Raw genomic sequence first — 21345 nt, 5'->3', positions numbered from 1 at the left:
GGGGATTAGGCGTTCTGGGTGCCGGTCCCGGGTCTGCTGCTTGCCAGATGCTGGGTGTGGAGCCCGAGTCCCACCTCTCAACGCCTCAGTTTCCTCACCTGTAAATTGGGCAATTTGACCGGGGGACCTGGGATTCCTCCTACACGCTCTAGGCTCCACCATCAGAATCCATTTTATTTGCAAGAGGTTTTCGTAGCTTTCCTTTTCCTCCGTTGTATGCAGGTAAGCCCCCAGGGGTCTGTTCGAGGGCAGAGCCTGGGTCAGTGCAGGGCCAGTGGGGGGGTGGGAGAAGGGTCAGGGTGGACGGCACTGGGTCTCGGCCACAGTGGAGGTCTGGCTTCACAAAGCCAGCCAGCCAACCACTGCAGCAAAGGCTCAGAATGCCGTATGGGGTTAGTTAAAACGCAGATCCTGGGACCCCCGTCAGACTTCCTGGGTGAGTCCTGCTGCCCTGGGGCTTGAGAGTCTGCATTTTATTGTGCCCCCCAGCACCCTGCCAAACCCCCACCACCACCACCACCAAGCAGCCACCATGGCCCCAGCTCTTAGACCCTAATTCCGAGGCCGCAACAGAGGCCGGTGTCTCCTCGGTTCTGGTTTTCTGTGCAAAATGGGTATGTCGTCCACCCTCCTAAACGTAGTTGTTTGGTTAAACGTTTCTTCTGCCCGTTTGGAAAACCTCCACCTCCTGCAGACTGTGTTCCCGGAGCTTCCTCGAGTTGGCAGGGTGGGGCCCGGCGCGGGTGGTCTTCCTGAACGTGCTCGGAAGCCCGGCTGCTCGGGCTCGCTGCAAATTTCTGGTTTCACAGAACAATAATTTGCAAATCAATAAAAATGAACTACCAGGAAAACAAAATGCAAAGAAAGACATGCAGACACAAGCACCACTCCTTACATTATTAGATTCGGCCGACATCCCATTTTTCTGTTGCAGTGATTTTCACCCGGCGCACCGCAAGAATTGTTGAAACATGCAGTGCCTGACTGTCATTGAGTCGGGGGCGCTGGCCTCTCCTCCCTGAGACTGTCAAATAAAAATACGACGACAGCCAACACCGCTCCAGTGTGAATCAAGATTATACCTACTTTTTTGTCAGGTTGACAAAAATATATTTTTTGCTGCACCATAGCATTTTAGTAATTAGTTTATGTGTGTCATGAAATGAAAAAGGTTGAAAATCGCTGCTCTGTTGCACTGATCTCAAAGTTTCTGGCGCTTCCCCTCCTGGGTACCCCCCGCCCCCAACTCCACTGCCCACCTGGTGGCCGGATACCTTGTTGCCGACGTGTAGCTGTTGTGGATTAGTGCCTTAGCAGAGCACTCAGGGTCCCACCAAGTGTACTGGCTGGACAAATTAAAAGTTGTTACAAATGGGACCCTTAACAAGTTTGTTTGGAGGGCCTCCTCCCTTCAGTGGTGAGTTCTGCTAAAGCAGCAGGAAATGTGGTGGCGTTGGATTCTGGGATTCCTCGCCCTTTCCAGGGGGGCTGGGACTGGAGCTCTATACCCCAGAGGTGGCAAGTGGTCTGCTTGGTGGTTCTTAACCCAGGAGATGGTGCCCTCCAGGCGACTTGACGCTCTCTGGAGACAGTTGTGGTTGTTATAACTGGGGTGGCACCACCAGTGCTAGAGAATGGAGGCCAGAGGTGCCGCTCAGCACCCTGCAGTGCACAGGACGGCCTCCCCTGTGACACACACGCCTGCCTGCGCCCAAATGTCAATGGTGCCAAGGACGAGAAGTCCTGGCAGCTGAACACACCAGCTCCACTGGCCTGGGAGCAGCTGCCCAGGGCGGTGAGGGGAAGCTGCCCATGGGAAGCATCTGCTGTGGGCACGAGTAGGGAGTGGCAGTGGCAGTGTGCTGACACCTGTTTGTCCCTCCCCCCTCTTTGCACTCCTGTCTTGTCCTAGCATCATCTTCCTCCTGCCAGATGCAGCAGGGCATCGGGGGAGTTCAACATCACTTCTAACCAGAACGATCGGGCATTAGAGAGAAGGAAGTATGTTGAATTAGACTCAAAGAAGGAGCATGCTGTCATGCCTTCAGCACCTTTATTAAGCACCGTCTGTATGCCAGACCCTGTTCTAAGCCCTGGGAGGCGATAGTCGAGTAGACAAAGAAGTTCCTGCGTCCATAGAACCCACGTGCTTGCCGGGAAGGCAGCCCGTAAGAAGGTAAACAGAATGTTAGGCAAGTGCTATGAAGACAGTGCAACGTGGTAACGGGTATGCATATAAGAAAGAGGGGAAAAAGACTTATTTTTAGAAAGGACTGCCTGGGAAGACCTTCCTGAGGAGGCACAGTTTGGGGTGTGAGAGCAGAGGAGAGGACCCAGCCTTGAGAAGTGGGGAGAACCGCGTTCAGGTTGAGGCCAGGCAGGCGAAGGCCCCGCCTGGGGGTGGGGGCATCTGTCTCCCTGAGGTCCAGCTTCGGGAGCAGCTCCTCTTTCATTGACTTGACAATTGCGCCTTGGGGTTGGATTTCACTGGAACAAAGGCCTCACAGTGGCCGTGCCAACACCATGGAGAGGCTGGGGACGCAGAGCCCAGCAGGGCTGGCTCGGGGGCCGGCCGCGGCCCTGAGCATCCCCCAGGGTTCCGGGCTGTTTTTTTTGTTTTGTTTTGTTTTTTCTTTTCAGGTATATATGTAATTTTTAAATATCTTTATATATTAAATATTTAAAAATATTTAAATATTAAATTATATATTTTTATTTTAATTGTTGTTCAAGTACAGTTTTCTGCCTTTTACACTCAATCCAGCCCACCCACCCATCCCTCCCCACCTCCCTCCCATTTCCACCCGCCCCCTAGTTTTTGTCCACGTGTCCTTTAAATTTGTTCCTGTAAACCCTCCCCATTGTCCCCTGAAATTCCCTCTTCTCTCCCCTCTGGTCACTGTCAGCCTGTCCTCTATTTCAGTGTCTTTGGTTATATTTTGCTTGTGCGTTTGTTCTGTTGATTAGGTTCCTGTTAAAGGTGAGATCATATGGTATTTGTCTTTCACTGCCTGGCTTGTTTCGCTTAGCATAATGCTCTCCAGTTCCATCCATGCTGTCACGAAGAGTAGGAGCTCCTTCTTTCTTTCTGCTGCATAGAATTCCATTGTGTAAATGTACCATAGTTTTTGATCCACTCATTTACTGATGGGCACCTAGGTTGCTTCCAGCACTTGGCTGTTGTACATTGTGCTGCTATGAACCTTGGGGTGCAGAGGTTCTTTTGGATTGGTGTTTCAGGGTTCTTAGTCCGAAGCTGTTTTGACATTGTCTCCTGCCTACCTTGGTGTGGTTGGTTAGAAGTGTTGCCATCCGATCCTTTGTATACTGGCTGTGGATGAGACACCGGAGCGTAGGAGGTATCGGAGGAGGTGTGTTGTGACCAGGCCTGGCGTTCTGACACGTCATGACCTTGTCTTAGGATGGCTTGCCTTTTTTATCTTTTTTTTATGCTGGACATTTGCTGAGTCTTTTCAGTTTAGAAGTGTGACATTCAGTTCTGAGAAAATTTGTAGCAAAACGTTTGTTCTCTCTTTTTTGACCTCCTCTTATCCATGTGTTGGGCCACAGCGTTTGGTGACTCCCGTTTGGCGTTTCTTTGTCTTTTGAGTCTATTCCCTGTGTTCATTTCTTCTGTCTAAACTTTAATTTTCAGCAGCACTTTGTTTTCCTGAGAATGTTTTTATTGTTGTTGATGCTCCCCATACTCGTTTCAGAGTTGTGTATCTTCTATTGCTCTGAGGAAATATGATTTTTTTTGATGTTTTCATTCTGCTTCCTGCCTTTTCTGTTGTCTCTGAGTTTCTTTCCTTGAGGTGTTTGTCGAGGTCCCTGTCTCATGCTAGAGGCTTTCCTCAGATACCTGGTGATTATCGGCTGTCTGTGTTTAAAAGAGAAGCATTAAAAGGCAAATCGGAAGTTCAAGTTCAGGGTTATACCACAGCAGGGGTATCCAACCTTTTAGCATCTCTGCGCCACATTCTAAGAATTGTCTTGGGCCACACTTTAAGTGAGTTGTGACAGGTAATCACACACAAAAATCTCATAATGTTTTTAAGTAAACTTGTGATTTTTGTGTTGGGCCACACTCACAGCCATCCTGGGCTGCATGCGGCCCGTGCACCACCACTTGGACACCCCTAGATAGAGTTTGTTTTCATTGTGTCCGAGTCTAGTGTTTGGACTGTGGCCATGGTAACGATTCTGTCCTCTGACCCGGGGCAGGTATTTTCAATTGGGTGACCAAACCAACACACCTCCTAACACTCGGAGTTCTCTCCAGGCTGAAGCTGTCACTGCAGGCTCCTTTGTGACAACGGACTCAGCTGGGGACCTGCACCTAAAGCAGGGGCGGGAGGGGGGTCTCCTGGGAGATTTCGGGGGAAGCTTATGTTTTCCTGATAAAAGGGCCAGGTGTGGCTGAAATGATCATTTCTCCTCCTTCCTGCCTTTGACAAAAATGCAAGGCCTTCCACGGGGACAGCCAGTTCCTTACCTTGAGTGAGAGGTCAAAGGACAGGGCAGGGACCTGACACTGAGTTTCCCTGAGATATTGATCTCATACCAGCAATCCCTAGAGACTTCTTGATGTAGGAGGGGAAAAAAAGCCTCTCCTTGTTGGATCTGCTCTAACTCTGTAGTTTCCTATTGACTTCCAGCCAAAAACATTCCAAACGATGCACCATCGCAACTCTTTGAGGGGAAATACAAAGATGATAATTTTTAAAAAGTTGAAGGCAATTTGCCATTCTTTTCTTCTCCTGGAAATCCCCAGAAAAGAAGATAAGTCCAACACTCTTGTATTATTTTCTTTGCTGCTGTTACTGGCAAGACCCTTTTTCTGGTGAGCACGGCATGGACCCTGTCCCAGGGGCCTAAACTTTGGTCCCCACGAAAGGAGCCCCCAGTGAGAAGACCACCTGAGGGGGTCTGTATGGGCTAGACTGGGCATCGGCAAACAAGATGTGCCTGACTGGGTAAAAATCAGGCAGACTCCAATAGAGGTGTTTTGGAACACGGGCACACTGATGTGTCTTCACATCGTCTGTGACTGCTTCCCCACGACAGTGTCAGAACTGAGTAGCTGAGACAGTCCCGAGGTTGACAGTCCCCAGGTTGACAAAGCCGCCCTTCCTCACCACCTCTGTACGGAAAACATGCGCTGTCCTCGGGGTTCGTCCGTCAGGTGCTGGAGACTGAGGAGGGAGCATAAGCAGCCAACTGGCCATCAGGGGGTGTTTGCCCAGATCAAGAAGCTGCAGGTGGGGTCGCACCTGGTGGGTACAGGAGCGGGGGAGGCGGTGGCTCTGAGAAACCCAATACATGCCCCACCGAAGGAAGGCTGATCCTGTGGGCACCAGCCACTGCCAGCACACACCAACCATGAAGTCCAATAAGAATGTGCCTCCCTTTGCTCCTCCTTCTGGCGGAATCAGAGACCTCGTCAGGAGCAACGTGGGGACACAGAAATGAGTCCCGCCACGTCTCCCCTTCCCTCGGGAGGGCTCTGAACCCAAGACGAGCCAGGACGTTGGACGCCAGACCGCAGCGTGGATGTTAGATAGGACTAGACTTACGGTGCCTAAAAATAAAGGTATTACCACAAAGCTATCAGAGAAAATATAAGCGTTGCCTAAGATGTCACTCAAGGGTGGAGAAGAACAATTTGCAGAGCTTGTTTGAAGGCGGTTGTGTGACAAGGGAAAGGGCTATTAAAATGCCGTCTCATCATGCGAACCTTGCCGAGGGAAGTTTGGAGAGATATCTGGCCAATTTCCATATGCATTTATCCTTTGGCGCAGAAATCCACTTCTGGGAGCTCGCACAAACGTTGCATTGGGAAAAAAACACGAGAGGCAATTCGCAAGTCTATTCATGGTCACATTACTTGGGCTCTAATAGCAAATGATTGTAACCCGTGCATTCATCAGAAAGGGACTGACTGGTGGAGTGACAGACAGCTGCCACGGAAGGCGGTGCGACCGGAATGAATGAGGGGTCTCTCAGAGAACTGCCGGCGAGGAAAGCCGGGGGAGAGGAGGTGTCTGTTCCTCTAAGAAAGCGGACACACTCCCACAGGCGCCTTGCATGAGAGACTGTCCAGGACGGAGGTCTCCAGAGGCGGGGGGGTGTGCAGGTCAGCGAGCGTGACCCTCTCTTCCCTCCCCTGTCCTTCTGCGTGCAGCCCGTGGTGTCAGTTTGCAGACTTCAGCACTTTGTCGCTCTGGTTTGGGCTAACAAGCAAGCCCTCTTAAAGATGAATGGCGGACTTTCCTTGCCCAGAAAGCCGCAGTCCCAGAATGGCTGGCGCTCATGGGGATCACAACCGGCTGGCAGAGGCACACTACTTAGGAGGTGTTGGAAAAAAACACACAATTAAAATGTGTCCCTCTGAGGTGGTATTTTAACACTGGGTTAAACACTGCTTTTCAAAAGAAAATCCAGCTATGGAGAGAGTCTTTTGAAGATATGTCTAAATGTTTCCATTATGATTTGATTTTCTACTACCAGAGACGATAGAAGTTTGCTACCTGGGGAAAAAAAAAAAAAGCCTCTTTGAACCTTTAACCCTGGACACAGAATTTATGACCTGTGTAAAAGTCTTCCAAACAATTCCAGTCCTTTAAAAAAAAAAAAAAGCCTAGAGATAAATAGTAGCTTCTGGTTGATTTGCTAGAGCTACTGGTGGAGTTAGGGAAGATGAGGGTTTACCGGTCACTGTCCCCATTTCACAGCTGAGGAAACTGAGGCTCAGATGGTTCCATGGCTGAGGCTCTGAGGATTTGAGCACGGCAGGCTGGTGTCCGACTGGGTGCTCTGAACCATTGCATAAGTTGCCGGCAAGCACGTGAGGTATAGAGGTGAACGCCCATAGATAGGGTTGAGTGCTGAGGAATATTTTTTCCTGTTGGCATAGTTTATCCAGAAATCTTCAGCCATTGGTCTGTGGGAATGCAGGAGCCTTTGCAGGAAGGGTGGGCCTGGTTCGGTTCCAGGGGAGCTGCCCGTTGCCGAACCAGAGCCAAGGCATCCTGGTCCCCGAGCCAGTTCTTGGGTAAACACAGGTGCTCAGCAAGGAGCCGTTCTTGTGTCCGTGTGCCGGCCTGTTCCTGACACTTGGCCTTCTGCAGGAGACACTGTCCGCCTTCTTGAATAAGCTCCTTGAGCAAAGCAGTCCCTCTCCCCCATCAGCAGGTATGAAATTCACCCCCTTGAGTTGTAGCACCACCCACTTTTTTACGGGAACAGTCTCGGGAGTCAAGGCGCAGCTTGGTGTCTGCTCACGTATTCCCACCTGTGTTCTCGGGAGGCGGGTTGGCTGCCTGAGCCTGTCAGCCCCTCTGCCCTGCTGCTGCCGTGCCTCCCTCCCCCCCACCTTCTTCCAGTGGGAGCCCGAGTGGGGGAGAGGGGTCAGCAAGGAGCAGGTGCCAGGGACCCCTCCGTGGGTGGCGGCAGACCCTGCCCAGGGCCTAGCAGGAGACATCAGGCCTCGGTGCTGGATGACAATGGCACACCCAGGGGACTCAGTGAGTAGGGGCCCTTCTGTGCCACCTCAGGGTGGCCAGCTCCCAGGGACGGTCCCTCTCGGCTCCCGGCTTTGGATCAGGCCCATTAGGACAAGACAGAACCCCCAGGCTCCTTCCCTTCCAGTTGGGACACGGCTGCATTTCCCTCCACAGCGGCAGCTGCTGACGGCAGGTCACGTACCGCCTCTGGCTCCCGACCTGCCCCTTCCAGCCGCGGTGGGAGAGTGCCGGGGCTGCCGTGGGGGTCTGAGTGCCCCAGCCTGCGCCCGTGCCAGCCCCGCCCACGCCCTACGGACAGCCCTCCGTCACCCCCTCCTCCCGTGAGCCCTGGGCCAGAGTCCCTCTCCTGCTGGGCTCTGCTTAGCACAGCCGGTGATGACAGTGAGAGCAAAACTTTGTTTCATTGATGAGTCCGACCAAAATGTTTAACTCAGCCCGCAGCGTACACCTTAGTCAGTCTAGAGTGACTGTACTGAGCTGCAGAAGGGGCCAAGGTCATTGTCGACCCTGTCTTCGCCGCCGTCTCCTCCGTGTGCGCAGGCCCCTGGAGTGGGACTGGAACCGCGTGCTGCGCGGGGTCTCGGCCTCATCCTGCCTGTGCTGGCCCCCCGCCTGCCGCGGGCTGAATTGTGTTGTCGCCCCCATCGTGTGTTGAGTTCTTCACCCCCAGACCCTTGATGTGCCTGCGTTTGACGGGAAGGCCTTGATAGGGTCATGAAGTTATCATGAGGCTGTCAGGGTGGTCCCTGCTCCTGTCTAACTGGTGAGTTTCTAAAAAGAGGCCAGGACAGAGAGAGAGAGAGAGAGAGAGAGAGAGAGGGAGACCAGGTGAGCATGTTCACAGAGGGACCACCGCGGGGAGAGGCAGCAAGAGGGCAGGCATCTGTGAGCCAAGGCGAGGGGCCCCAGGAGAATTCGGTCCTGCAGGCACCTCGGACCTCAGCCCTCAGAGCTGCGCGCAGGGAGTGGGGTTCCTGCTACTGTATGGAGCCGCTCCAGTCTGGGGTTTCCCCATGGCAACCCAGCAAAGCAATACACCCCCGGACATCCCAGCCCCTGAGGGGGACCTAATGCACACGGCCCTTCCCGCCCTCTCCCGCCCTCACTCCGGTTCCGGGTGCAGGGGGGCCCAGGTCCCCCACCCCTCCCGTCCTGTCGGCCCTCGCCAGATCACGTGAGGGTGGCAGGAATGAGGGTGAAGGTGGGGGCTCTCTGGGATACAATCGCCTCTATGCTGTGATATCCCCTGGCCTAGTTTCTGGATCACAGAAACTATGTGTCTTGTTAAGTCTCTTGTTCCTCAACAAACGGGTGTTACTGTAACAGAAACCCACCGACACCCGCTGTGCACGGGCTCTCACCGCACGGAAGGCAGAGCGAGGAGAGGCACGCTCCACAGCGTTAAGTTTGTTTTCCACAAATCAAGACGCATCCACTTGGGGCAAAACCGTGCCGTTCCGGTGACCCAGAAAATTACGGCTTCTTTTCGAGCCAGCCCTCCGGGAGCCAGGACCATCTCGCTGCCTGCCCTCTGGAGCTCCTGGAACAAAACGGATTGAAATGTTTTGTACAAAACCTGGCACTTGAGTGCACGGGGCTTTCAGCTGCGGCTCTTAGCATCCCGTCTCCGTCTGGGCACCTCATTGATCTCCAACCCCCGCGTCCCTCCGGGGGAGGACATTCCAGGCTGGGCACATCTCCGCTGCGTCCTGGGACAGAGGGGCATCACGGGCCTGCTAGCAGGGGGCGTATTGACACCTGCAGCCGGGCTGAAAGACCCTTCCTAAAAATCAGAGTTCAGGCTCTCGTGTGCTGATACCTGTGTTGGCCGTGGACGACAAGGTCATTGCAGTTAATCTGGGCAACGGTTTCAAAGAGTAATCAATATTTTCCCAACTAGCAAGCCCAGCATTTTTCTTTTCTTTACGATCATTGTCAGTGATGGAAACTGTAACTGGATTGTTTGAAAACTTCATTCAGTCGGAGGCTACCAGTTAGAGGCTCTGATTGGAGGGCGCAGGTGGATTGGAATATGCTAAAACGCATCTGTCTCCAGTGCAAACCCCACCTTTGTCTTTTGTTGGCTTTTACACTGTTTTTCATGTTTTAGGCGATTGTGAGATCACATGACACAGTTTTGACTAAGAATTCTCCTCACAGGTCTTTGCACTACAGGGCAAGTGTGACTATAGCCCACTGGGTGCTGTGCGTGTCACGACCTGAATGCTGTTCCGCTGACTCGCATGGACATGGGTGGCGAGGTGTTTGGTCAGTGGACGGTGGGAGGCTGAGAGGAGGCCGGACAGTGATGTCACATGGACCTTGAGAAGACACCGCGATGGGGGAGGGGCAGGAAGACTGTGCCAAGGTTAATATGTTGTGCGTTTTCTTTTTCTTTTCTTTTTTTTTTTTTTTGCTTAGCCTCCTTAGTTTCTCCCATCTCTAGAGTGTTCTGGAAGATTTCCGTGTGACCCTTTTAGACCCTAATTGAGAACACATCTGCGTTTAGCTGGCATAGAAGCCAGAGAGAAGTGTATCCGTCATTTCTCCTCCGGGCTAGCCTTCTTCCAAAACATCCGGACACCATAAACATGCGGAGCTCAGTGGAGATTTAAGGGTGTTCCTGAAAGGAATTTACTTGGAAGGGCTTTTTAAAAATTCCTTTAGCAGAGGATGGTATCTTTGATCACTGTAGACCTGTTAAAATACTTTCTCTTTCTCTTGTGGATTGAACAAGGGAAAAATATCAAAGGCTTTTGCAAACCCCATACAAACAAAACAGCCTGTTTCTTTAAGTGACCGGCCTGAAGTTAGCGCGGGGCGGCAACCCAGAAAGCGGTGGGCTTTGGGGGGCTCCGAGCCGCAGCCTGGGCCACCCGGAGGGGCAGGCACGGGGAGTGTGGGCCAGGACAGTGCTCCAGATGTGGGGGGTGGTGTCCATGGAAACGCTGGGTCGCAGGGTCCCCCACGGAGCCGAACATGAGGGATTGCAGATCACCGGTCGTTAGCATCCACACCCTCACGTACGGACGGACATCCCTCAGCCAGAAGGGGCTGGTCCCTTTGTGACACTGAGGGCTGACGTCACACGTTGTGCTTTCAAAGCCCTTAGTGATCATACCGCACGTGCGTCTTCCCAGAATGGGCTCGGAGGGGCTGGCCGAGCAGGCCCCTGGCTGGGTGGGGTTAAATAGGGCACAGTCACTGCGCATCCTCTGTGCGCACAGCTCAGAGTGTCAGGGCGTGTGATTAGCCGGCCGTCCATCGCCCCATGGAAATTTGCCGTCCTGATTCTCGTCGTGCACGGTATTAAAACTGGCGAGAGTGCCTTGACAACTATAATAAACACAGAGCATTGTTTCTTAAGTGTATGAAGTGGCAGGGGAAAAGGGCTGAGACGTGAAACTTTTAAGTCGGTGGAGAAACCTTAGATGAATCCTCTCCAGTTCCCTGCGCTTCATTCCCCACCGACCTATCTGAGTCAACTCGACAGACTGAAAATCACTGTAAGGAGAACGCCGGTCTCTCGTCTGAACGTCAGGTGGTCAGTTCCATAAGGGACACGGTGCCTTCTTGGTCCCCATGGCCCAAGCATGTGGTAGCTGCTCACTAAATATGTATTGAAAAAAAGAATACCCTCCCAGAAGATGTGAAACAGGCTTTTGAAGAGATCCTTGTGCGCCTGTGGCCGAGCAGCGGTACTCACAATTGCCAGAAGGCGCGGGCAGCCCAAGGGCCCACAGATGGATGTTTAAAACGTGACCTATACTTACAATGGATTCTTATTCGGTCTTAAAAGGGGGAGGACATGCTGACACCGGCTAGAGAGCATGGATGAACCTTGGGGACATTATGCTCCGTCAGATAAGCCGGTCACTTATCAGTCCAGAGAGTAGCCAAATGCAAGGCATCAGAAAGTAGCTTGGTAGGTGCCCGGCCATGGGGGACTTGGTTAATGGGGACAGTTTCAGTTCTGCAAGACGAAAGGGGTTCTGGGTGGCGGTGGCGGCGGCTGCACAACGGTGTGAATGGACGTGGCACTCAGAGACTGTGCACTCAGAGACGGTTCAGGTGGCAAACGTCACGCTACCTGTGCTTCACCACAATCAAAGGAAGGGATCTCAGTGTCGAGAGTAACAGTGAGGAGCAGCCGCTTTATCACAACCGTGACTCGAAAATGCTGCCTGTGACTGCGCTTTATCATTCTGTTTTATTTTTAAACATTTACTGAAAACTGACAATATTTTAATGTTGGGAACCAGGGGTGAGCAACCCCATGTCTTTTAAAAGAAAGTTCATATCTGAAATAGTTTGTCTTTCTTTTTTTAAAGATTTTATTTATTTACTTTTAGAGAGGGAAGGGAAGGAGAGAGAGAGAGAGAGAGAGAAGCACCAATGTGCAGTTGCTGGGGGGCGTGGCCTGCAACCCAGGCATGTGCCCTGACTGGGAATCGAACCTGCGACACTTTGGTTCACAGCCCGCGCTCAATCCACTGAGCTACGCCAGCCAGGGCTTTCTTTTTTTTTTTTTAATCCTCACTGGAGAGTTTATGTTTATTATTATTATTATTATTATTATTATTATTATTACTGATTTGAGAGGGAGAAGAAGGGAGAGAGAAACATCCATCAGTCGCCTCCTGTACGTGCCCCAACTGGGGGCCGAACCCACAACCTTTTGCACATATGGGATGACACTCCAACCAATGTAGCCCCCCGCCCCCCCGGCCGGGGCGGAAATGGCTTTTCAGTGGCCATTGGCAGCTTGTGAGCAGGAGGGACCATTGAGGGAGCCTCCGGAGACACGTCGAGAGGGAAGACACGGAACCTCTGACGAGAACCTGTTTAAACTCCTCGGGCGCAGGTGCCGAAGAGGGGTGACTTCCAGCCAACAGGACATCTGAAACCGCGGACAAGGCAGGAAGGGTTTCAGGGCGAGGTTTCCGTCGTCTCTCTGGGGAAGAAGAGACAAGCTTGCCCTCGGATAGAGGTTCCCCTGCCTGACCCTTCCCCCCACAATCACCACAATGCAGGGACGGACCTGCCTGTGTCCTTTGTGCTAAGTGCCTTCTGAGAAGCGGTTCCCTGTGAACCTGGGCAGAGGGATCATGGCTTTGACCCACGGCGACCGGCGTCTGTGATGAGGCCCGGCCTGTGACTCTCCCACCAGACCCTCAAGTCTCCGCCCTCGTTCCTCCACCAGGGGGCTGGCACCCTGCCGGCAGGGACATTGTGTGACCTCGGAGGCCAAGGGGAACGCCCTCCCTCAGCCCCGGCAGGGACATCCAGGCGCCATGGCGCCCTCCGTAGAAAGGGTCCCCCCTGTGCTCTTCTCTTTCCCCCCTCCCGGGGCACGTGGAAGTGCCCAGACCTCTGTCACCGAATATCCTCTGCAAACAAACAAGCCCTTCCTGGCTTCCTGCTCGGACTTCCAGAAGCTTGGCGGGCAGGAGGCCGCTCAAAACAGTTCCCTTCGGAGTTAGTTCCTGCTTGGCCTCTCCGTCCGACAGGCGGAGAGCCGGGCACTGGATGTTGGGATCTCTGAAGAGACAGCCGCCATGGGCAGCAACAAGGGCAAGCGGGCACCTCCCACGGGTGGGACCATGGGTGCTCCACGAGCTCTGAGCCCAGAGGGGAATCGGCACCCGGTTTTGGCCCCTGGATCTGCCGGCCCCTGGCCCAGGGCTGGCCCTGGGTGTGTGAGCACATCCTTGGGACTTGCGTGCAGATGTCATCTCCGCGTCTCCGCTACCTGGAAGGATCGCGGGAGCCTCAGATTGGGAAGTGGAACCAGGCGGGGACCAGTGCGTACAGGTTTGCAGGAGACGGAGCGGGAAACCCACCGGCACCTTCACCCAGTGGTGGGTTTGGAGGACAGTCCTCCCTCTCCCGAGGATGCTGTAATGCTGTCTCCACTCTCCTGTTAAAAAATGTCCTCAGAGCCCAGGAGGCTCTGGAATGGGTAGACTCCCAAACTCACCAGAACCCAGGGGAGGGCACTGACACCTGAGAAACCCAGGCCAGAGGGCTCACACTACCTGGACTTCAGTTTCTCAGGATAGGATGGCCTCAGTGGTGTCTGGGCGCCCTTCCGTCATTCCACAACCCTTCCTGAGCGCTTACTGTGCGCCCGGAGCTGGGCTCAGAGCTCACAACGCGAAGCCGCTGGGGTGATCCCAGGAGGAGCCAGGGGGAGAGAGGAGCAGGAGCAGCTTCAGGAAGACCCCAGACGTAGAAGGGATGGGACACAGATTCATGGAGGTGGAGGCAGAAGGAAAGGGAATGGAAGCGCCTGGGCACCCAGGGGACAGTGTGACCTGCTGACCGGGGTGGGGAAGAAGAGGCAGGCAGAGCCAAAACAGGATCGGGGACCCTGGGATTCCATCCGAGTGTGGGCACTGCCCTGCCACACAGGGCACCCCCCGTGTTTCAAGGTGTGGCCACGCCCATCTCAGCTTCTGCTGCAGCAGCAGCAGCAGCAGCTGCCCTGCACCGGAAGGACCACTGCGCACGGCCTCCCGGGAGAGCGGCTTACGCATGCCACCTCTGGCCCGCGCATGGACTGGCCACCACGCAGAGACGCCGGGGAGGCCTGGTGGGAGTGCGACGCGGGCCGTGCGGGCACCGTGGTAGGAGAAGTCAGCCCTGCCGTGAGAGGAACGGCAGAGTCACGCCGCCCCTCTCAGAGAAGCAGAGTCACCGAGTGCACCAGGCGCTCTGGCTGTGTCCCGCTCACCCACGTGCCCCTCAGAGCAGCCCTCTTCCGCATCCCACCTCACACGGAGGCTCAGAGAGGGTGTGCGACTTACCTGAGACTCCTCAGCCCATCGGAGGCGGAGCCAGGGCTCGGGTCCAGGCCTCCCAGGCCCCACACTCGTAGTTTTCATGCTGTTCTGCCTTAGAGACCGCGCACGGTGCACCCTGGGGCCCCAGGTGGAAGCAAAAGCACCAGCACCCTAGGGAATGGGCAGTCCTTGCCAGCACATTTAAGGCTGTGGGTGCCTGATAACATCTCGCCCCCTTACCCTTTCTACTCTTCCTAACAGGGGTGGGTGCTTTGAAAGGTTTCCAAACTTCGGGAGCACCTCTCCCCCTTCCCCCCCGTAAGTGCCTCACCACCCGGGGGACAGGCGTCAGCTGCAGAGGTGGTGGCAGCCCCCATGTCCAGAAGGATTCTGGTCTAGTGACGACTTGTCGGCTCTTCAGGCAGGGACCCTGCACCAGCCCCCTCGCACTCCAGATCCCGCTGTGTCAGCCTCAACCGCCTCAGCCTGCCTCAACCTGCCCAGCCTGAAGCATCATCCCCCGGGAGGCGGTCACCGCGGCTGGAGCCGGGCAGCCGAGCCTAGGCCTCCCCTGCCCCGGCCCCGCCCTCCGTGCACTTGGCAAGTCCGGGGTTTTCCAGAAGGAGCCACGGAGTCTGCATGGTGCTTGACTTGTGTTTTCCTAGGAGGGCCTATGGTGCAATAGTGGAAGCACAAGCGTGCATGGGCACGCACACCCTCGCGCGTGCACACACACACACACACACACGTGCAAAGCCTGAGTAAACGGCGCCATTGAGCCCCTCTCCGCGAAGTTCCTCGACATCTGGTTGTGCGAAGTGGAGCCCTTTGGAAACGAATTTCCCCCCTTCTTTATAAAAAAACAACCTTAATTTCAGAGTGTGGAGAAGTGGCGTGTGGCAATTATTTCTGCTTTCTTCAACAAGACGCGTTTAAGCAAATGAGACTCGTCTCTAGCATGGAGGCGCTGAAAGGACCTGATTACCGAGACCGGCACCGACAATCGCGGGTAATAACTGTGGGCAAACAGCCTGCGCGGCCGGGCCGGAAAGGACGCCGCCGCGGCTTCTCCCGCCGGCAGCCTCCGGCAGATGGGCCGCTGATGTAATTAGGAATCGCTGCGTTAAACAGGCCATTATTTAAATTATCGGCTCATTTTCCTATTAACCTGCTGGAAAAGAGACCGTGATATCTGAGAAATCTTGGGCTGCTCATCAGTAACTGGAGGCATCACGCAGTTCTTTCCTTGAATGCAGCACGTTCCCTTATTGCAGCAATGAGCAACCGGCTTTCTGCACAGGGGCTGCCCCGTGCGTCAGCAGGAGGTTAGGGAGGGCAGCGCAGCCTCTGTGCCGGCTCCAGCCAGTGGGGGGAGCCGTGGGGAGCGGTGGACGGTGCTTCTCCCTGGGAAGACCTTGGCTTTCCTGACCACTCTGTGTTTGCTTTGTTCAGGGTCTGAGTTAGCAGATGTTTGGTCTTCGGGCTGCATAAGGCAACGTCTGCGTGACTCAGCCTCCCCTCATTTCTCTGCCCAAGGCATTCATGGAGGGGGAGGCAGAAAGGACCGGCCCGGAGGATCAGTGGGCACCCGGGCTCAGTCCTGCTGGTGGGGGGGGACTCCTGGGAGGCGGCGGGGCACACTCCAAGCTGTCCACCGGAGGAGCGTGGAAACGGAGGTCTCAGCCCATCAGCTGCCGTGCGTTTGGGGTTGAGGGTCGCTCCCAGCACCGTGCACTCTGTGACCTTCCCTCCAGGCCTGCCCTGGGTGCTGGACAGTGGCGAGGCTGCCCCTGCCGCTTAGAGAAAGCCGCCAGGGCCCGGGGTGGGCGCCCTCAGCCTCTCCTGTCTTCTCGCTCCTAACTTCGGTTATCCCTGGATGTCTAACAGGTGGTGTGTGTTTACTTTACAGAGCAGGTGGGGCATTGATGAGGGTAGTGCATCCTAAGCCGTCCTAAAAAAAAATCTAAATAAACTGTTTGCACACATGTATAGTGAGGTTGGCCTGGTGAATTCTCTCTGGCTTCTCTCAGCCTTTCTGCATGTTCGGCCTCTCAGCTGCCCTCCCTCTGCTGCCGCTGGGAGCTCCCAGGCTCTTCCTCCCCATCTTGGGAACAGGGCTGAGCGGGTCCCTCTTGTCCTCGCTCTGGGGACCATCCAAAAGAGACAAGGAAAGACGGCTGTCCTCAAACAACGTAGGAGGTCGTGGAGAGAAAAGATAGACAGAGGGAAGAAATTCGAAGGCAACGCAAGATGTCACCAAGGGTGACAAAATGCGTCAGAACAAAGCGAGGAAAATAAAGCCCCCAGAGGATGCTTCAGTTTAAAAGTGAATGAGCTGTGTCTGGGCAGAGCAAGGCATGGTGAACAGGTCCTCCTCGTCCCCAAGAGCGTTCCTGCAGGAGCTGCTGGCCTCAGCTCCCTCTGGGGCCAGCCCGCGGGCAGAGGTTCCTTGGGGTGGCGTGGAGTTTGTCCCCAAGGCCACCGATGCCTGACCTCAGTCGTCCCGCCCGCTGCTGAGAACTGGGCACATACGCACCACTAGCAGCTCTTGCTCGCCGGCCGAGAGCCTGCAGTGAACCCACGTGACTGTGTGTGCTCCTCACAAGGGCCCCGTGAGCGTGGCCGAGCACCCCCTCCCTCGATGGGGGAGCAGAGAGTCGCAGGCAGGAGAAGCAGCTGCCCAGACCCCTGAGTGGCGGAGGGGCGCTGGCCCCAGGCCCTGTGTGCCCGATGCAGCTCGGCACAGCGAAGAGCCCCGTTGACATGAAGGCAGTGCTCTCGCCGTGGGAGAAGAAACCCAATCGATTGCCTTCGAACATGCTCCGTTCCCACCCACACGGGGTGTGGGCGTAGTGGTCCTTCCTGTTTCGTGGTTATCTCATACAATTTCATTGTGCAACTTTGGGTAGGACTGCTGGGAACGGAGAATACTGCCAAAGAAGGTTTTGTGTGGGGGTTGGGGGGAAGTAAGAGAATTTCCATACTTCTTCTTTCTTGTCTTCGAGAACAGATTGTTTTAAAATCTTTTGCCCTCTTAATATTTTGTGTATGACCGGTAGGTGCGCAATGCAGACTTGTTGTCATAAATGCATCCACACGCTCCTTTTTCTCAGAACACACATTTCTGCCACTTAGTCTCCGCTCAGGGGAAGTCTCTCCATCCCTGAGTCTCCTCCATTTATTCAACAACTGTTTGCTGAGCACCTACTAAGCCCTGGGCACTGTCCGTGGTACCAGAGAGGAACTGATGAACCAACCACACACAGGCCTCGCTCTCACAGAGGGTGCCCCGTGCTGGGGACGGACTCTGGAGAAGGCCTCTGGATTCTAGAATGAAAACGATGCAGCAGGGGCTGAGGATGGGGAAACACGTGTAAGGTGTTTCCAAAGCACAGCTAGAGGAGGGAGACCTCGGCCACAGAGACTGAGCAGGGAGGGCCGTACGGGGACACTGGGAAGGTGGTGGTTTTGAAGCTTCAAGGAGGGGCTGGGCGGCAGTGGCCAGGGGTGCTAGAAGGCTGGAGGGGGTGGTGGTGGTGTTGGTGCACAGAGGTTGCCAGTGACCTCGGCTGGCACTGGACGGTGAGGCGGAAGTCCCGTCTCAGCAGGTGGTGGAGAGGAGAGACCTGGGAGGGGAGAGGCCCTGCGGGCGCTCGGGTGGGAGCGGGGAAAGGCAGGAGCAGGAGGCGGCATGTTTGCCATTTTGGAAGAAGTGCACCAGAACTTGGCTCGGGCGACACCTGCCCTTGGTTCTGAACCCGCCTGCGTCTTGCCGCTTGGGTCTCAGGCAGGTTTTAGGGAAAGGCCCAGGGGCACTTCCTCTCATCCCTGCTGGATTGCCCCTCCCCTCCCCCCATTTCTACTGCTTCCCCTTTTAAAAGTTTAATTTCGAAGCCCTTTTCCCTGTCACTCAACACACTGTAAAAACAGTAATGCATTTCTGCATTCCTCCTTGCGGAGCACGGACAATATCCTTCTCCGGCGCTTCTGAGTCATTTTCAGCGGTGCTTTGAGAGCACAAAACATTCCAGGAATTTGAGGCTCTGCGTGCACGTTCGGTGCCTCTCACAGGCCGAATGCCGTGTATTTGGGGGTGAGGTTGTCGTGTGCGTGCCACTGAACCCGGAGGCAGGAAGTGACTTTGGAAATTCCCGGGACAATAGAAGCAGCCGATGGCATTGCTGGCCTGTGGCCTGGGGTCAGGTGTCCAAGACAAACCTGCACCCCGAGCCTCTGCGTTTCGGTCGTTTTACAGCGGATCCTGCGACATTATAGGGCAAACGGCATTCTTATTATTCTTTCCTTTTCCGTTGAGACTACTTGCAACGAGGAAGTCACGGCCCTGGGGAGAAACCCACCGGAGAACTGTTTATTGGCAGCGTCATCGAGCTGCAAAAGGCGTTGGCTGGTTTGCTGCTCAGAAGCATGCCTTGCAGCCCAAGCCGGAGTGTGGACTGCTCCCTTGGGTGTCTACCCCTTGCCGGACTTTGTGGTGCCCCATTTACCGGGGTGGTCTGTCTCCTCGGATCACGGGCTCTAGGAACAGAACGAGCGAGGTGGGACCCGCTTTGCCTAGCCGTGACTCTGCACTGAGTTTCCTTGGAGGCTGGCTTCTGCTGGGCTAGCCGAGAAGTTTGTGCAGAACATCCGGGCGATCAGCCGTCTGTGTGAAACAGTGCAGCCGGTGTTCGGGGTGGCTCTCTGTGCGTTTGTATGCCCCGCTCCTGTCGAGAAGAGCCAGCGCGCCATGTGCGGCAGAATCAGGAGAGCAGGGGTGTGGAAAAGGACTCGGTGCTGATAGGGTGCAGAGGCTGTGGGTAGAATTCCACACCCTGGAAAGAAGAGCGAAACCGCCTGCCAAGACGGTTCCCCATCACTGCAGCCATTATGCCCAGGACAATGGTCCTGTGTGTGTGTGGACCACGCCCAGTTGCGCAGGAGCTCGGGGTGGGGATGCAGAGTGCCAGCCTGGGAGCCCGGGCTGCCGGGCAACCTGGTCTTGGCTCAGCGTCCCGCTGGCCCGTTGGCTGCGTGGCGGCCAGCGAGACCCAGGAAACCATGGCACCGATGGGACGCTTTCCCCCTGGAGCACGGGCGTGGAGAGGTGTGGGTACAGGAATCTGTATTCTCTGGTCTGCGACGTTCTATGGCTGAGAAGGGGCACTTCTCGCTGCACTGCTTTCAGGAGGCTCCGTGTGTCTTGACTGACAGCAGCACTCCCTTCTCTGGAAAGCCTGCAATTCTCTCTGAGTTGCCTCAGGAAGGAGTTCTCTTTTAAAAAATTAATTAATTAATATTTCAGAGAGGGGGGAGAGAGGGAGAAAGAGATGGAGGGAAACATTGATCTGTTGTCTCCTACATGCGCCCCAATCGGGGGACCAAACCCGCAACCCAGGCGTGTGCCTCGACCTGGAATCCAACCGGCCACCTTTCACCCTGCGGGCCGGCGCCCAGCCCACCGAGCCACACCAGTCCGGGCTCAGGAGGGAATTCTGCCGCACGGCCCTGTGAGTTACGTCTGTTAGCGTATGTCCGCTTGGACCAGACGTCTGCTGTTAGGACAGTGGCCTTGGTGCTTGACAGGTTGGGTTTGGAACTTTGTGCAGATGCTGGACAAGGCTGGGGCACTTGCTGTGTTCTCATGGGCCATGCCGGACGCTGCAGTATATAGGAAGGAACGCACAGGGTCAGACGGGAGAAAGGCCTGCTTGACCTTAGGGGTCGGTGGGGTAATAACAGGGGTGTAATACTTTGTAGTTTTCGTTTGAACAGGTCACCTCAAACGTCACATGGTGTGCTTCAGTGAGATATGGTTACATTACAGAATCGCATGTTTTTGATTTTGTAATAAAAATGGGCGTACTTTGTGCTGGACTTAGTATATTCTGTCTTCGGCCCAGTTCCTGGCCGAAGTCCAGAAGCCTTCGGACTTTCCCCAGTGATTACAGCGACAAAGGACTCTTCTGTTGTTCACAACAGGGCCCTTTCAGCCACACCCTGGGTGCACTAACGAGCTGGCTCTGGGAACCCGCCCCTGCCCCCCCGGTCGGAGGGCGGGCACCCTCCGCCTCACCTCCCTGGGGGAGAGAGGGGCCGGAGGAATCATCCCCAGTAGACAAAGATTTAATCAGTTATGCCCAGGGATGGGGTCTCCATAAAAATCCTACATGACGAGATTAAAGCAGCATGTGATGTGGGAAGGGATGGGCACTGCCGAACAGGAGGGGCTGACCCTGACCGGAAGTGGCATAGAGGGGCCTTTTGGAGAGAATGGCTTGGTTTGGGTGCCAGCATGTCTAACTGAACTCACCAGTGGGAGAGCTAAGATCTCGCATTTTTGTTGCTGTGAGTTATGCCTCATTAAAGCTAAAGACTGACACCTGGGACAGGTGTCCCCAGGTGCTGTGCAGCAGAGGGGAGGGGAGGCCCCATTGGACCAGGGTTTCCGAGTGAGAATGGAAAGGCGGGAATTGGCGACCCCGGGCGGGTGACAGGCCTGGACCGCAGCTCAGGGGCAGAGAGGGCCCTGCCTGGCTCGCAGGGATGGCTTTACAGGGAAACCGCGGTGGTCACTTCACGGAGTTTGTTTTCTGTAACAAACAGAAAACAACTTGCGTGTATCGGCGCAAAACAGTGTCCCCTCCCTACTGCAAGCTTCTTGATTCACTGTGCTCAGATGTCAGCTTTGTAACAGCTTTTTAAATTTTTTTTCTAATTGATGTTTTTCCAAGTAATAAGTTATTGGGACTTCATTTTTAAAAGAATTATTCAAGAGTATGGCCTTGTTCAAGTAACCCGATGGTTTCTCTCTTTTCCCCTTAAAAATAAAAGCTGCAGATTCTCGTTGACACCGGGAGCAGCAACTTCGCCGTGGCTGGCGCCCCACATTCTTACATAGACTCCTACTTTGACACGGAGCGGTGAGTGATGGATGGGTCTGTGGTGGGCGGGGCCGGGTCTGTGGTGGGCGGGGCCGGGTCTGGGGGCACCACGCCAGTTCTTTCAAGCACCTGGAGCAAAACGGCCAAAAGCCC

General features: G+C 54.9%; 1 protein-coding gene across 2 annotated transcripts in view; it reads left to right on the top strand.

Moving 5' to 3' along the window:
* The window catches only part of BACE2 (beta-secretase 2), a 71647-nt gene that overhangs the window by 7994 nt on the left and 42308 nt on the right, over positions 1-21345 (top strand). The window contains exons 1-2 of one of the 2 annotated variants that reach the window (XM_045852372.1): positions 19624-19818; positions 21143-21231. In XM_045852372.1, coding sequence (XP_045708328.1) covers positions 19639-19818; positions 21143-21231 — 269 coding nt within the window. In that variant the 5' untranslated portion in view covers positions 19624-19638. Of the gene's footprint in view, positions 1-19623; positions 19819-21142; positions 21232-21345 lie in introns of those variants that run through there. The other variant, XM_045852371.1, reaches the window with a different exon arrangement.

This window comes from Phyllostomus hastatus, unplaced genomic scaffold (genome assembly GCF_019186645.2).
Source record: "Phyllostomus hastatus isolate PE091 unplaced genomic scaffold, TTU_PhHast_1.1 phas_contig_948, whole genome shotgun sequence".
Taxonomy (NCBI): Eukaryota; Metazoa; Chordata; class Mammalia; order Chiroptera; family Phyllostomidae; genus Phyllostomus; species Phyllostomus hastatus.
The sequence above is the reverse complement of the archived record's forward strand: the minus strand, read 5'-3'. Positions and strand labels throughout refer to the sequence as shown.